The following is a 16,897-nucleotide window of genomic DNA, read 5'->3' as shown; positions in this document are numbered from 1 at the left end:
TTTGTGTTTTGGGGGTTTTTTAACAGAAAAAAAACTACAACTCAAGACATTTTGGGTTTTATTGATATTCAATTTACGTAACAGGCTCAAATGCAATTAATTAAGTTCTGCATACATACATGTTTAGTCTTAATATATAAAGCAACTTTGGTAATTTTCTTTGAGGTATATTTATGAAGTACAAGTTTTACAGAAACATCACAAAAATATTGTTTGCCACTGATCTTTTTTGTGAATTTAACAAAGTCTTCAAGTTTATAATCCAGTGACTCACTCACAGCCCCACTTCATAAATCAAAAAACCCCCGGGTAAGTACACTGGTACCCCAAGGTAGGTTTGTTGGGAATCACCCAGAGAAATCCATTTTCCCTGTACTTAATCTCAAAAATGACTTTAGCTATCTCCTGTGGCTCTGGGGAAAGAGAGAAACATGTAACTAAAGGCAAGCATTGTCCAAACAGTAAGAATATATACCAATTATTGGGCACTGTCTTTCTCTTGTTCCAAAGACATCACTTGTATTGAGACATATATGCCTAAAAACTTTTCATGAAAGAGCCAAAGCTTCTGTCTGATTTCAGACTTCAGTCAGTGCCCTAGTATTGGGACATAGTGCCCCCAAAAGTTTTTATTGAAGAGCTAAAGTTTGTGTCTGGTTATAACTTACCAGCTGAAACAAGTCGCACACATGAATGAATAAATGAAGACATATGTAGCTACTGAAAAGTAATCCACAAATTATTTTCAACCAGGTGTTTCACTTCCACCATAAAAGAGTGCTAAGCTGAAGCCAAGCTTAGTTCAAGTATTCATTTGATCTGTCACTAAATGCCCAGATTTTAACATAATCCTCTGGTTCTTAAAATCAGAGCATGGTTCTTCATTTTGAGTGTTGGTATCCTATGTTTCCTTTTCCAGAACTGACTCTTCTGCCATTTGATAAATGAAGGGGCAAGATAATCTCACCTCTGATAGCTACCTGAAGAAGAAACAACCATTTCTTCAGAAAAATACAACATGGCTCAAGAATGTTTCAGATAATAATTACCAACTTGCAGACTCAAAAGGTTGGACTACTGAATTTGCATGCTAAATAAGTGAAGACATTGTAATATTTACAGTATACAAACTTAGAAATGTTATATGCCTGAAAATTGGTCCTTCAAAAGTAGTAATGATAAAGAGGTTTATTCTTTTATTGTCTTCTTTAGCCTCTTGAATGTATCTCAACGGGGAAAGCAGCCTATCGGACATCTACTGATTCTGTGCTAACAGATAAAGCATCAAGCTTCAAACCCCACTGTAAAAATCAGTTCAGAGTGTCTCATTTTCTTTTTGTATCAGAAATTCAAATCCACAACATATTTCATGCTTCACTAGAGAAATTCACTGCTTAGAATTATGTATAAGAAGTGAAAGAATTGATTGTAAGGCTATCAGAAACTAGTTATCAAATTAATGTTATTAAAAAGAATGTTCATATTAGAAGTACCAATAATGAGAAAATGTGGAAATGTTCCTGTGACAATTAAAATCCTTCATCCTCTGGTTTTCTTTAAGATGTTTTCTTTTACTTCCAAGTATCTCTACATTTTCAGGCCTTGAGATCACTAGCTTTCGACAGTCATGCCAGTCTTGTTCTTATTTAGTAGATCAAAAGTTCTCTGAAGCGTAATGAGTGAGCTCTTTAACTGCAAACAAAATTAATTTTCAAAATCAGTTTGTTTACATTTTTTCTTATTTTTATGCCAAAAGTTTACATTCAATATGGTTTTGTTTATACTGACGCCCAAATAAAAGACTGAATTTATAAAACACATGGCTGCTCGGGGTTTACGTCGGTATGACTGCTAAGGAGCTCTTCCTGTCCACTCTGGTCCTGCACTCCTCCCCACTCTCCTGCCGTGCACTCTGCCTCCCAGCAGGTGGTTTTCTGAAATGGTTTCTCAAGTTGCACTGGCCTCTCCACTATCCCCTACACAACTCAAGTTCTCCCTCCAGGCCTCTGCTTGCTATTATGCTCATGCCTGTCTTCAGCCATTTAAAACGTACTCATCCCCACCCTCTCCGTGTCACCTTCCCTAACCATCCTGCCTTTAAACTCCCGAAGTATTATTACTTACCTGACACTTTATACTTTTTTGTAGTTTTTAACAATACACATGGACATCTGATTTCTCTAATAAAACTATAGGTGACTTGAGAGCAAGAATTATGTTTTATGCTTCTTTATATTCATTCATTTGTTCATTCATTCAGCAAATGTTAATTGTTTATCTACTACATGCTGGGTCTGTGCTAAGCCAAGCACTGGGTATACAATGGTAAACCAAATAGGCACTATCCCTGCCTTCATGGAGCTTACAGACTAGTGAGGGATACAGAACTAAAACGAGTCATCACATATATAAATATGTACTTCCACAAGGCATTAAGTTTTTGACTGGAGGATGACAGTGTCATTTTCTGAAATACATCAGCTAGAGGAGAATCAGTCTGGCTCAGGATGAAAACTGAATTCTATCTTGGACATGATCAATCAGTGGTGGCCTCTTAGCATCCAGGTGAATATGCCACGTCAGCAGGTGACTGTGTGGGCCTGGAGCTCAGGGAAGAGGTCCGATAAGAGAGATGGGTTTGGGAATCAATGACATGTGTAGCACAAGTAAGGGGAGTGGATCAGACCACCTAAAGGGAAGCAGAGGAGAAAGCCTGGAGTACTAGGCCAGGGAGAGGAGATGGTTTTAACCAGCAAAAAGCAGTTTTACTTTATGCTAGGTACAAGTCACAAAGACCATATAGTATATGATTCCATCTATATGAAATGTCCAGAATGAGCAAACCTATAGAAATAAAAAGTAGATTAGTGATTGTAGGAGCTGAGAGACTGCTAATGGGAACAGGGTTTCATTTGGGGGTGATAAAAATGCTCTGGATTTAGGCAGTGGTGATGGTTGTGCAACTTTGTGAATATACTAGGAATTCTTTCAAAGGTTAATTTTATTGTATGTCATTTATATCACAATAAGGCTGGGTTTTTTTATGGTTTTAAAGAAGGAAAGATTAGATACGCTTCAAGAAAGGAGTGGTCAGCTCTTGTCAAATGCTCACACTGTAAGATGTAAACTAAAAAAAGGTATATTAATTTTAAAAGCCAGAGGTCACTGGGGACCTTAGCTTGAGCAATATCATTGGAAGATATGAGGGAAGAAAACAAGGCAGGAGTGAGGTGAAGAGCAAATTAGTGGCTTAAATATAGGCATCTAATTTTGCTCCCTCCTGAAACCCCACTAAAAGCACAATAAAGGGATCTTTTAAGGCATAAATCCAGGAGGACAGGGAGCACAGAAACAGCAAAAGCAGCAACACAACATCAGAAACTAGAAAGCGGATGACTTCGCAGACCAAAAAAAGTGGAATCCTAAACCAACTGTGGAGAAAGCTGAGAACCAACCACATTTACCCTGAAGAATCCTCAAAAGCCTCAGGAATTGACAGGAATCTCTGGAAGTCGGAATAAAGAGAAAGGGACTAAAAATGATTATACAAAAAAGTGTTGAGGCCATCCCCCTATGCCCTGCCCTCTTCCATCCCTCTACTTTCACTCTGCTTCTAAAATGCTGGCAGCCAGCCCTTAATCCTTCAGATGCTCCTCTATGGGAACTGACCAATCTAAGAGGAAAGACCTAAAGATAGTGATACCGGGATTTCTCAACCAATAGCTCTGCCAGATCTACAGAGAAGTTCAGGGTACACCGGCCCAACCCACATTAAGAGCTTAAGAGCTTCTGATCCACACAAGCAGACAACCAAGGACTACAGACATCTAATGAAATCCCCTTACTCTAAGGATAGAAATCAAAACAGGGAGAAAGGATCTTGATGGAAAGTGAGTAGGCAAGAAGGGGAAACATTTTTAACCATCAGTAATACGATCAGAGAGATGAAGATACTATAGTCATTTTAAAAGATCACAGTGCCATTAAAAAAAAAGAAAAGTCAAACAAGTGGTAGGTCTTTGAAATTAAAAACTTGTTAGCAAAAATTGAAAGACATAAGAATGTGAAGATTAAGTTGAGGAACTCTGAGGAAGCAGAACAAAAAGGCAAAAACATGGAAGCTGGAAAGAAAAAATAAGATCAGACAGCCTGTCCAAAAGAAGGCAGACATCTGAATTACAGGAGCTGTAGAAAGTCAGAAGAGAGAGAGTGGAGGGGAGGAGATCATCAACTGTGTAACTCAGTATTTCCCAGAACTAAAGGGCATGAGTTTCCAGACTGAAGAATGAGGGATGGTAACAGTCTCAGGTTTCTTAATAGCAACACTGGAAGCTGAAAAACAATGGAGAAATGCTCTGAAGGAATATTGTTTCCAAGCTAGAATTCTATCCCCAGCCAAACTATTAATCAAGGGGAAGGATAGAATAAAAACTTTTCACACTAGTGAAGTCTTAAAATATTACGTCCATGTTCTCTTTCTTAGGAAGCTACTAAAGGATATGCTTCATTAAAAGAAAGGAGTAAACCATTCTGGATATAGGAAACAGAGGAGGTATTCAACAGGAATTCCCGGGACCAGAGCTGTGCACCTGCGGAGAGGGCCCCTGGGCCTGACTGGAGCCAGTCAGAAGGCTCCACTCATAGAAGACCTGAGGTGAATGAAGGTTAGGTGAGGAGACATCTACAACAGACAGAGCTTTAGGAGATGAGATACTTATAAATAATACAATAAACTAATCAACTGTCATAAGACAATTTCAGGGATAAGAAAAAGCACAGAAAAGAAAAAGTAGTCATGGTTTATTCCATGGCTCAGCTCAGAATAGCAAACTTAGTCAAAACAAAGCAAACACTGGATACTGAGCTAACCAAAATTATAACTTCCTTGGGAGGACAGGGGAATCAGAAAAGAGGACAAGAAGAAAGAAAAGCTTTGTCTTCCATAATAGGAGGTCGAAAGATCATGTCTAAAACTGAAAAATCAAGAAGTATTAATACATGCTTGTTGTTTATAAATATGAGGTAAACACAAAAAGAAACTAAAAGAGTTAAAGATTGTTGTGTTTGGTAAAGTATATAGTGGGATTGCTGTTTTTCTGAACAAACCTTGTAGAAAAGTTAACCATGTGAAGGAGTCACTTTGGTGAAAATAAAACCTTTAAAAAGTGAATGGGTTATGAAGGACAAAGTAGTGACAGCCACAGCAGACAACTCTGAAAGAGCCAGACCATGAAAGGAAGCGAGAGAGATGGGCAGACAGAGAAGGATGTGGATGGTGTGGGTGCTTTAATGTAGGAGAGACCGGAGCAGGGCTCTGTGCAGACGGGAAAGACCCAGCTGACTGCAGGAGACTGAAAGCAGATGCCGGAGGGTGACGGATGGAATCTCCCACTAACACCTGCTGGGACTCTCCTGACAGGCAGAGCAATGCTCTGACGGATGGAATCTCCCACTAACACCTGCTGGGACTCTCCTGACAGGCAGAGCAATGCTCTGATGGATGGAATCTCCCACTAACACCTGCTGGGACTCTCCTGACAGGCAGAGCAATGCTCTGACAGAGCAATGGACATGAACAAGAGGACGGGGTGCAGCAAGTGGAGATCTGTAGATTTGGTTATAAAAGGCGAGGAAAACTCTTTTCTCCTTGAGGCAGGGTTATCAGTCGAGAGTTGGGGAAATAGGAGGCTGAGGAGGAAAAGTGCAAATATGAACCACTCTTGCTGAGGGGGGTAGGGGGGTGGAAAATGTCACCAGGAGCTGTAGATACTGTGCATCTGAAAAACGCCTAGTTGAAGGTAGGTAGTTTAATGCCCCACATGATATCCTGAGAAATGTTCAATAAATGGATCTTCTAAAAAACAAACCAATGCATAGCAGAAAAGGATGGGAGGAAACAAAGTATTAACAGTGACTGCCTGAATGCTAGAACTATAGGTTTTCTTCTCTTCTACCACTCTCTAGTTTTCAATCTCGAAAAGTATGCATACACTATATCATAATGGAAATAGTAATCTCTATTTTTCAAAGAGAATTCTAAGTTTTGGTTCATGGAACTGAGCAGCACATATTGATGATACTGTGTTCAAGAGATAAATGTTTATAGCAAAACATCAAAATAACCTAAATGTTCATTCTTCAATGGAAAACTGGTAAAATAATTATACCACATTTATACAGCTGAATTCTATGCAGTCGTTAAAAGAAGAGGAAGTCCTTTATATACTAATATGGAAGCATCTCCAAGATATTGGTTAATAGATAAAATAATCAACAGTGTATACAGTATCTACCATTTCTATAAAAAGTTAATATTAAGCATAAATTTATTGATAGGAGTATCAATAAAAAGAATGAGGTAGATGTATACAGTTGACCTTTGAACAACATGGGTTTGAACGGCATGGGACCCCTTGTACACAGATTTTTTGCAGGACAGCACTGTAAATGTGTTTTCTCTTCTTTATGATTTTCTTAACATTTTCTCCTCTCTAGCTTAACTTTGTAAAAATATAGTATATAATACATATAACATACAAAATATGTGTTACTTGACTGTGTTAGTAAGGCTTCTGCTCAACAGTCGGCTATTTGTAGTTAAGTTCCTGGGGAGTCAAAAGTTATACACAATTTTCGACAGCGCAGGGGTCAGCAGCCCTAACCCTACCATTATTCGAGAGTCAAATGTACATGCTGATAAGGAAACATCTTCAAAATATATTACTACTTATAAAATGAAGGCATGCAACAGTGTATGCTTCCATTCTGAAAAAAAATACAAGTGACTGTACACATAAAATGCATAATACAGAAACTGGCAAGGGTAGTCGCCTCTAGGAGGGGAGTTTCTTCAAATAATGGTATCGTGAATATTCTCACACAACCAGAAGAGCAACTGGTTCATACTGCTAAGTACTGAGTCCTATGATACAGAGTTGCCTACCTGTTCAAGCATCATGATGGAGTCTCGGAGCACTCCTTTTAGACTCTGGGCCTGATCCTTTTTCTTTTGAATATTTTCCACTCTTGACACCATATCAGAGGCTAAACTGAAAAAAAAATCTTAAAAATCAGGGGAATAGCTTCTAATCTTTCATTTCTAAAAATCATTCATGTCCTATAAATTTGCAAACAAAACAAAAAATTAAACAAAAAAAGTTTATGACTACAGAACAGTTAGCAGATCCAAATCTCTAAACTAGAATAAGTTTTCTACAACTAAAGAATTATTGAAATAATAACAGGTTAGGGGGAAAGACTTACTGTAAAGATTTCTCTTCTTGGAGGTGGAGACGGTAAAAGGACTGAGCAGCATATTCTATCTTTGACAGCTTCAGAAACAGCGTCACATTCAACAGAACTAGCAACAGCAAACTAGGTAGAGCAAATCATACCTGTTAATCCACTCTTATCCAGGCCCAAGGCACAGCTCATGTAGAACATACACGTAAAAACTCTAAAAACGTATGTTGTCTAGACTAGTTTCCAATTGTTATTATTTAAATCAGTTACTCCTATTTTATTGTATGAAATAACTACATTTTGGTATTAAATAGACAGGAAAAAGTTGAAAGGTAACTAGAGTGACAGTAATGTCCTCAAAGAAAGCCAATTGGGATTATCCCTGATATCTCTACTCTCTGGGAGGAATCCCAGCCAGTGCTGATGTGTGACCACCAGCTTAGAAATCTACCAGGTAAGCTTTCAAGATCTATTTTTGGGTGCCTTCAGCTTAAGCAATTGTACACCCCATAATGCTGCACTTCAAAAAGGAAATGAAGATCAATATGGACTTGATCTTACAGAGATGAACAGGCATCTTACTCCCGTGGAAAGCCAAAACAAATTTTTTAAATTACTATTCAGAAAAATTTCTTCTAGTTCAACTTAGACAAAGGAAATATAAAATCCCAAATATACATGAACGGCATCATATATAAAATGTTACATGCTAAATGGACTTACTCTATTGGTTCTCATAGCAGCCTTTCAATTGAATGGATATATTTCTTATTACACATATATGCAAATATATAGGTGGCATCGTATCTCTCTTATTTTTTCTGTTAAAATATTGGCTTGCCCTTAAAAATATGCAGTATTCATCTTTACCTGCCCAGAAGAGGATTTTTTTTTTAATGAAAACTAAAGTAGGAGCAAGAAAATCAAATCTATGATATAATTGTGGCACTGAAATGGCATGTAGATCAACATTTCAACCACTGACTATAAATTTTCTGCATAGTACTATAGTACTATAAAAGTACATAGTACATAGTACTATAAAAAATCACTGATAATATTTAATATTCAAAATTGTCATAGCAAACCAACTTAAGCAGAATATGAAAATCTTTTGTAAAACTCAAAGGTATATCAAACATTTTCTACATTCTGAAATCTATAATTAGAAAAAGTAGCTGATCTGAGAACTTCATTCCAAAAAATATTCACCAAGAGTGTATCACCCAGTCAGAACCAATTCAATTAAATCCAAATGACTACCTCAATACTCAAATACAGCCATGTAGATAATAGTCATCTAAATATGTCTACCTGAGTAGATTCTGAGGTTCTCGATCCCTGCTTAAGGGATCTGGATGATCTGACTCAATCTCTGGGTCTGGGGCCTAGAAATCTGCATTTTAGAAAGTGATCCTAAAGGGTAAAGATCACTGGTCTAATCAAATAGAGCAAAATAACACTATTGGGAATTTCATCAGCCTACAACGATAAATATTCTCTTTTTTTTTTTAAGATTTTTTATTTATTTATTTGACACCGAGAGACACAGCGAGAGAGGGAACACAAGCAGGGGGAGTGGGAGAGGGAGAAGCAGCCTTTCCACCGAGCAGGGAGCCCGACACGGGCCTGATCTCAGGACCCTGGGATCATGACCTGAGCCGAAAGCAGACGCCCAACGACTGAGCCACCCAGGCGCCCCTAGATAAATATTCTCTTTAAGTTTAGGGAACTTCCAATAAAAACTTATGATGGTAGAAATAAGTCAGATTAATTTAACAAATAAAACATTTAGGGGCACCCAGGTGGCTCAGTCAGTTAAGCGTCTGATGCTTGATCTCAGCTCAGGTCTTGATCTCAGCATCATGAGTTCAAATCTTGCGTTGGGCTCCATGTGCGAAGCCTACTTAATTAATTAAAAAACATTTATTGAATGTGTACTTGGCATTCCCTCAAATTTAATAATTCTCCTGAAAACCAAAAACTATCACACTGAAGCATATAAAATTAATGTTTTTGTAGACCAAAATTAGTCAAATAGTGGCAATTTCTACACAACATACAAATGCATCCAAATCCTTTTGGAAATTATTAAAACATAAGTGAAGACACAAGCAAAATAAGCATTCAAAACAAATACTTACAAAATACTCATCACCACAATAAGGGCAATGTTATAGCTTTCCATTTCCTTTTTCTTTCCTGCAGATCACACACACACAAATATATTAGAACAGGACTGTGATTAACAAAGACTGGTTAAAATTTAATTCCACTTGAACTGGAGAAGAAAATTTTTACATGATTTGTAAAGACAACTTGATGTAGGGTAAATTCCCAGCACCCTTTATTGATTTCTAATATCTGGACTAATTTGAAACAAATCTACAAAAAGAAAACCTATACCAGTCCTGCAAATTCAGCCTACATTGCAATTTAATCTACTCTAAAATAAGCAATTCAATGCATCATGTATGACCTCTAGCTAAGTTCCATCTCTGCAAATAATATTTGAGCTGGGTTTATGTACAGTGATTCTCTCCTTAAAAAAATTTTTTTAATCATCCTCACCTGTTCTCTGCTGCCCAAATGTTAAATTCCAAAACTAAAGCATTATTAAGCTTACATCACAGATAAACATTCACACTAAGATATAAGCCTTAGAAGAGGATTTGATAATGTAGAGGGATGAGAAGGAAGATAGTTTTATAGTTCTGAGAGGGAGAGAGTAACAGTAGAGGCAAGGTGTCTTCAAAATTGAGAGTGTGGATAGTAAAAGTCAAATTCTTCTTTGCAAGTTGTTGGGCTGGACCTGAGAGTACATAAGGACTAAAAGCATATAATCAGTTTAGTACTTTCAAGGGTAGAAACCAAATGTCTGTAAATGCGAGGTCAGAAATTCATGAGTGAAGCATCCAGCAGCCGGGGACAGTGGTAGGGACTGGTGACTTGGGGAGCACATGCTCTGTCTATTGGAGTAGCTACTACTAAGCTCTGACTGATTGTTGCTGTGAAGGGATTTGAGTCCAAAGCTGTCAGATTGGAGTTTTTATATAAAAATGTCCAATTTTTAAAATATTACATTGGCCCAATAAAATACATCAACTGGCCATATGCCTGCCATTTTGTGATTGCTTCTTTACACTTATACATTAGTTATTTTTAAGGAACTCAGAGTTTGATAAACATTATCAGAAAAGGAGAGGAAAAAGGGAGACCTCCTAACTGACGTGTCCATAAACAGGACACATATTCTGCTTCATGTAAGTAAACTAAAATCTTCCATCTCCGTTTACCAGATAAAAGCTACCTGAAATATCCCCTTTGGCATCTAAGCCCCCATCTCCAGAAGAACGCTGAGAGGAAAGTTTAGGAACTGTTTCTGCTGTTCGGTTGAATGTTCGCCTTCTCCTTCGCAAGCCGCTAAGTTTTCCTGTGTCTTCAATGGACTGATTTAACATAGATTCTTCCATTAACAAGTCTGATTCTAAGAAGGAAAGAAAAATCTTTAGATAGTGGAGAAACTTCAATTATAAGATATAGGGACAGGAGGGGTTGTTTTGTTTTTAGGTTGCTTTTTTTTTTCAAGCCTTGGTAACTTTCTAGGTTCTTATGGCCTAGATTCAAAACTTACTCTTAATAAAAAGTTTTGGACGGCAAAGTGATCCTATAATGAGGCTTCACTATTCTAGGAAGAATTATCTGTATTAATAAATGATGGGATCATCAGAGCAAATTCACCATGTGCTATATTAAATATTAACATAAAGATTTCAGTTATGAAAACAACAGGCTAGCCACTTACATTGGATCATTAGAAAGATTTCCAAGATAGATTGTGGTAGTTGACTGTCAATATCAAAGGAAGTAGCAGCATATAATAGTTCTACTTTTCAATGAGGGTTTGCAAAAAAGTAAGTATTGGCAAGGAAAATCTGCAAACAACCTAAAAACCTCATTTTTGTCATTTGTTTCGACCTTTCCTTCACCAGATTTTTTATTAGAAGCTCATTATCCAGTGGCCAAACTAATTTTTGAATTTCATTTTCTTTCCTCCTGATTAGGAGTTTAATAATGAATAGCCAAGAGAGAAGAGCAAGGAAAATAGTCAACAAATTAGATGATGAAGACCTAATTTAACCCTGAGCTTTTAAGCAGAATTATATTCATGTATATATATATTTTTTCTCATCTTTTATTTTAAGGAATATTCAAACAGAACAAGTATATCACTTCCACAGTCTAGTACCCACTGTCACCAAATCCATACAGGTACATGATAGCTACCATTGCTAAGTGGGCCTGCATAAACCCAGGGAAGCTGCATTTATAAGGATTGCAGGAGAAGGGGCGTGCACCACAGAGCAGAAGTGTGTATTTGTGATCAAGTGAAGCAGTCTCTCACTGCAGTTAGATTCCTTGGCTCCTTGAAGAGGCTGTGATAGCTCCTAACTGTGTGATCTTGGACAAGTCACTTAACTTCTCTCTCTCTTTCAATATTTATTCTTTAGTAAAATGGAAAAAAAAATAATACCTACCCCACAGGGTTGTTAGGAGCTAATTATAAAGCACACAGGACACAACTGGCATATAATAAACATAAGTGTTTGTTAGACCAATGAAAATTAAGTTTTCTGGGGTGCCTGGGTGGCTCAGTTGTTAAGCATCTGCCTTCGGCTCAGGTCATGATCCCAGGGTCCTGGGATCGAGCCCCGCATCGGGCTCCCTGCTCAGCGGAAAGCCTGCTTCTTCCTCTCCCACTCCCCCTGCTTGTGTTCCCTCTCTCGCTGTCTCTCTCTCTCTGTCAAATAAATAAATAAAATCTTTGAAAAAAATTAAAAGTTTTCAAATTTCCAGTGGGGTAGAGTTAGAACCATTCAGTGGGAGTCAATCCAATATCATCTACTAGTTCCAGCTATGATTCCAAATGAAGAATCAATCTGTTTTGTTAAAAAATACTATCTTTACAAAAATCAAGAAATTTACAAACCAAGCTGTTTGAAATAGTCCTCCAAGGAACTCCAGGAATTCTTTTCAATTAGAGATTTGATAATGGCCCATGGTTGTTTTCTGTATTTCAAATCTGTAGAAACTCTAATAAAATAAGGAGGAAAGAAGAATATTTATTTAAAGGAAAGAATTTAGTTCTATTAACATTGCAATTAAGTGTAAGATTATATTCAGTGGAAAGCCAAAAAGACTCAGTCATTAGATTATAAAAGAAAATTTGTTCCCTGATGATGATTTCTTAAAAAATTGCTGTATGCTGCTAATAACTTCATGAAATTTTCCTTCTAAGTACTTGGGATTGTATTCTTTTCTTTCTCTAGGCCTGAATTTTCTTTACTTTAAATAGCAATAAAGGCTCAAAATAAATTCTAAATTTTCTAAATGCCTTTTATAATAAAATCTCTAGTGGTCAAAAATTAGGTTGAAAGTAACTACATTCGCTAAGACCAGGCAAAGCACGTGGTGGCCCATCACTATCTTTGATGCACCACCATTTCTTATTTCGCATTGCAGCAATGTGCTCACCATGTGCTCCTCAAGAACTCACAGCCGCCTTGACATTAAATAAACTCCTGTGACTAGTTTTGGCCACTGGACTGTGAACACAGTTCTATAACTCTCTCTTCTTCCTGTAGCAACTGAAACGAGACATTCTGGATTGTGTTGCTCCAGGATGTCAAAGCACCCATCAGCAATGGGCCTTGAGTGAGGAACCCCATCCCTCTGCTGATCGTTGGTGGATGTGTAAATTGAGCAAGGAATAAAGCTTGGTTGTGTAAGGCTACTAAGATTTTAGGATTGCTGTGTTCCAGAATATAATCTCACCTAGGCTGACTAGAACACTCAGTTACCATAGCTCACCTCAGCCGGCATTTCTGTTTTGAGGATCGGATGATATGGTATCTGTTCAGGGTATAGAAGTAATCATGGTAGGGAACATCATGTGTCAGTACTTCTGAATCTACCAAATAAAATTTTGCTTCCCGACTTTCTTTATAGAGTGTCTGCCAAAATAAGATTAAAAATTTTTTTGCAGGTACAAGTTTAATATATTAAATTCCTTGCCAATTTAGAATATATATAACTAGAATTCCTTCTCAAAAATTATAAGACATGAGAAGCCTACATACAAACCAGAAGAGCCTCCATGTTGGCTGTGCCATCTATGAATTGAGAAGATGGGACCTACAGAAATAGTATTTGCTGCCTCTCTGTCATTTCATTGTACAATTATTATTTTCTTTCTTTTAGGTTTGAGGAGGAGAGAGAAACCATATAGTCTCTTGTGTATGTAATTAGTTTATAAAGAATTTTAAATGTTGCTCATAGGGGAACAATTCAATATCCAATTGAACGAAGCAAGGATCCACACCAAAATTCTTAAAAATTTAACAATCACCCTTCACCAAAAAAGTGAAGGAAAAGGACAACCAAAGAAAACACTGTTTTCCCTAAACAGGATTGGGGTGGTTGCTGGCCAATCCTTCCTCATTTTAACCATACCTTTTCAAGGTTATCAAAGACCCCAATATCAAAATACCAAACTTTTCTTAAATGTTTGAAAATCTTTTGAAGGGGCACCTGGGTGGCTCAGTTGTTAAGCGTCTGCCTTTGGCTCAGGTCATGATCCCGGGGTCCTGGGATCGAGCCCCGCGTCGGGCTCCCTGCTCAGCGGGAAGCCTGCTTCTCCCTCTCCCACTCCCCCTGCTTGTGTTCCCTCTCTCGCAGTCTCCCTTTGTCAAATAAATAAATAAAATCTTAAAAAAAAAAAAAGAAAGAAAATCTTTTGAAAAAAATTTAAGTCCTTTTAATACTGGACAAAAGCCACAATCACATAACTAGTTCAGACATTAAGATATTTTCTTTTTTTTTTTTAAGATTTTAATTATTTATTTGAGAGAAAGCACAAGCAGGGGGAGGGGCAAAAGGAGAGGGAGAAGCAGGCTCCTGAATGAGCAGGGAGCCCAACGTGGGGCTCCATCCCAGGACCCTGAGATCATGACCTCAGCTGAAGGCAGACGCTTAACCAACTGAGCCACCAGAACAGATACACTATACTTCAATACAATTTGATCAAACACAAACTCCACTATAAAGACAGTGCCATACTCATGCATGGCCACTGAGTAGAGCACTGACTATCTTATAATCTCTTCCCATACATCACTGCAGCCCTCTAGTTATTTGGCCCTAACTCTTGACGTGATCCTGTATATCAGATTCTAGTAGTGTTCTATTTTAACCATTTATTATGAAAAAATTCAAACACACACAAGAGTAGAAATTAAGTCTAATGAACCCTCATAAACTCATCAACTGGCTTCAACAACATTAACTCTTGCTCAGTCCTGCTTCATCTGTACCCCACCCCCACATTCCCTCCCTCCACCACCATGCTCTGCCTGGCTAGATTAACTTTAAAGGATACCCCAGACAACAGTATGATTTTATTCATAAATATGCCTGTGTATCTCTTTACAATTTCTTTATGGTATCTCTTTAAAAGATAATCTTTTCTTTAAAATATAGCTACAGTACCATTATTACATGTAAAAGTTAGTAATTCCTTAAATCTCATAAATATATTTTTACTTGGTTTGTTTGAATTAGGATTGTGTTGATTTGGTTGATATGCCTCTTAAATCTCTTTTTAATCTGACAGTTTCTCCTCCCTTTTTTTTTTTTGCCACTTGTTTCTTAAAATTATCTTGTAAACTGGTGACTATGATAAGCATCTTCTCTCTTCCCACACATGATTATTTTGGAACACTGACAAAGTAGACATACCTGCTTTTCAGTGGCAGCAGTGCACTTTCCAGTAAGTGGATTATTAAGGACTATAGTGTAGGTCATGGTTCTCAGTTGATCACCACCAGGTTCTACTTTCCAAGGGGTGGACACTACATCTACTCACAGCAAACATAAAAAGAGAGTTGGTTCTAAAAATCTGAAGAGTACAACTTAAAATGGAACCAGAGGTTTTTTTTTAAGTATAATTAACATACAGCGTTATATTAGTTTCAGGTGTACAATATAATGATTCAACAATTCTATACTTTACCTATGATAAATGTACTCTTTATACGCTTCACGTATTTTGCCCATCCCCCACCCACCTTCCCTCTGGCAACCACCAGCTTGTTCTCTGTATTTAACTCTGGCTTTTTGTCTCTTTTGTTCTTTGTTTTTTCTTTTGTTTTCTTAAATTCCGCATATGAGTGAAATCATATGGTATTTGTTTTTCTCTGCCTTATTTTACTTTGCATTATACCCCTCCTTGTCCATCCATGTTGTTGGAAATGGCAAAATCTCATTCCTTTTTTATGGCTGGGTAATATTCCATTATATATATCTACACACACACACACCATTCTTTATCCATTCATCAATTGATGGACACCTGGGTTGCTTCCATATCTTTGCTATTGTAAATGATACTGCAATAAACACGGGGGTGCATATATCTTTTTGAATTAGTGTTTTCATTTTCTTTGTGTAAATATCCAGTAATGGAAATACTGGATCATGTGGTAATTTTTAATTGTTTTCAGGAAACTCCATACTGTTATCCACAGTGACTGCACTGATTTGCATTCCCACCAACACTGTACAAAGGTTCCTTTTTCTCCACATCCTTGCCAACACTTGTTATTTCCTGTGTTTCTGATTCTAGCCATTCTGACAGGTGTGGGGTGATACCTCATTGTGGTTTTGATTTGCATTTTCCTGATGATTAATGGAAAGAAGTAGTTTTTAATTATTTAAATTTTTTTTGGCCAGTCCTAACTTCATTATGACTGTGTTATCATTTCAACAATAAAGGAAAATAAAATTAAACGTAAGGCACTATTCTTGTATGTGACATATTCCCCATCTTTGATCCATTTACTTCTAATTGTGGTCTATTAATACGCTTTTTTTCTTTAGAAAAGAAAATTAAAAGTTGTTTCATCTCTAGTCTTCATTTTGAAGTTCCCAGTACCTGGGAAGAGAAGTAATGGCACCTGCCTTATCAAACACAAACAAAACAACACTTTAACATTCCCATTATTGAGGACAAAACCTTGAAAGACATTTGCCATTATGCAAAAATAAGCCCTTGATCCCAACTTGTGGAAAAATCACGTTAATAAGAAATCATGTAATGAGAAATCATGTAATGTTAATGGCTTATCTGTCAAAATCTTTAATCAAGGAGGGGGCTATGGAATATAAATAACTATATAACATTTCTATAATTAAGAAAGCTATAAGAAAATCTCTCTGTATTTATGGCAAGATCTTGGTTAAAATCCTCTTATTTGCTTAATAATAACACAGTGAGGGGTGCCTGAGTGGCTCAGTTGGTTAAGCATTTGCCTTTGGCTCAGGTCATGATCTCAGGGGCCTGGTATCTGCTCATGCTCAGCAGGGAGTCTGCTTCTTCTTCTCCCTCTCCCTCTGCCCCCCCAACTGCACGCGCGCGCGCGCGCTCTCTCTCTCTAATAAATAAAATCTTTATTTAAAAAAACAATAACACAGTGAGTAAAAACATACTTTGAACATACATATATATTTTTAGAACACAGTACCATACAGCGAAGATCATTTAACAAGCCAAAGACTAGATTCCTAGTAACAACAACGTGAACTCTTTTCAAAGATC

The 16,897-nt window shown here is 37.3% G+C and overlaps 1 protein-coding gene across 3 annotated transcripts in view; it reads right to left on the bottom strand.

Moving 5' to 3' along the window:
- Positions 1-157: 157 nt before the first annotated feature.
- GRAMD1C (GRAM domain containing 1C) overlaps positions 158-16,897 on the bottom strand; it is an 85,927-nt gene continuing 69,187 nt past the window's right edge. For all 3 annotated transcript variants that reach the window (XM_088027318.1, XM_028110627.2, XM_028110628.2), the window contains 8 exons: positions 15,040-15,158; positions 13,114-13,256; positions 12,233-12,336; positions 10,553-10,729; positions 9,387-9,444; positions 7,264-7,374; positions 6,944-7,049; positions 158-1,692 (listed from right to left, as the gene is read on the bottom strand). In XM_088027318.1, coding sequence (XP_087883444.1) covers positions 1,612-1,692; positions 6,944-7,049; positions 7,264-7,374; positions 9,387-9,444; positions 10,553-10,729; positions 12,233-12,336; positions 13,114-13,256; positions 15,040-15,158 — 899 coding nt within the window. In that variant the 3' untranslated portion in view covers positions 158-1,611. The remainder of the gene's footprint in view (positions 1,693-6,943; positions 7,050-7,263; positions 7,375-9,386; positions 9,445-10,552; positions 10,730-12,232; positions 12,337-13,113; positions 13,257-15,039; positions 15,159-16,897) is intronic.

Source organism: Eumetopias jubatus, unplaced genomic scaffold (genome assembly GCF_037043125.1).
Source record: "Eumetopias jubatus isolate StellerSeaLion01/CBP00866 unplaced genomic scaffold, mEumJub1_p1.0 scaffold_1, whole genome shotgun sequence".
NCBI lineage: Eukaryota > Metazoa > Chordata > Mammalia > Carnivora > Otariidae > Eumetopias > Eumetopias jubatus.
The sequence above is the reverse complement of the archived record's forward strand: the minus strand, read 5'-3'. Positions and strand labels throughout refer to the sequence as shown.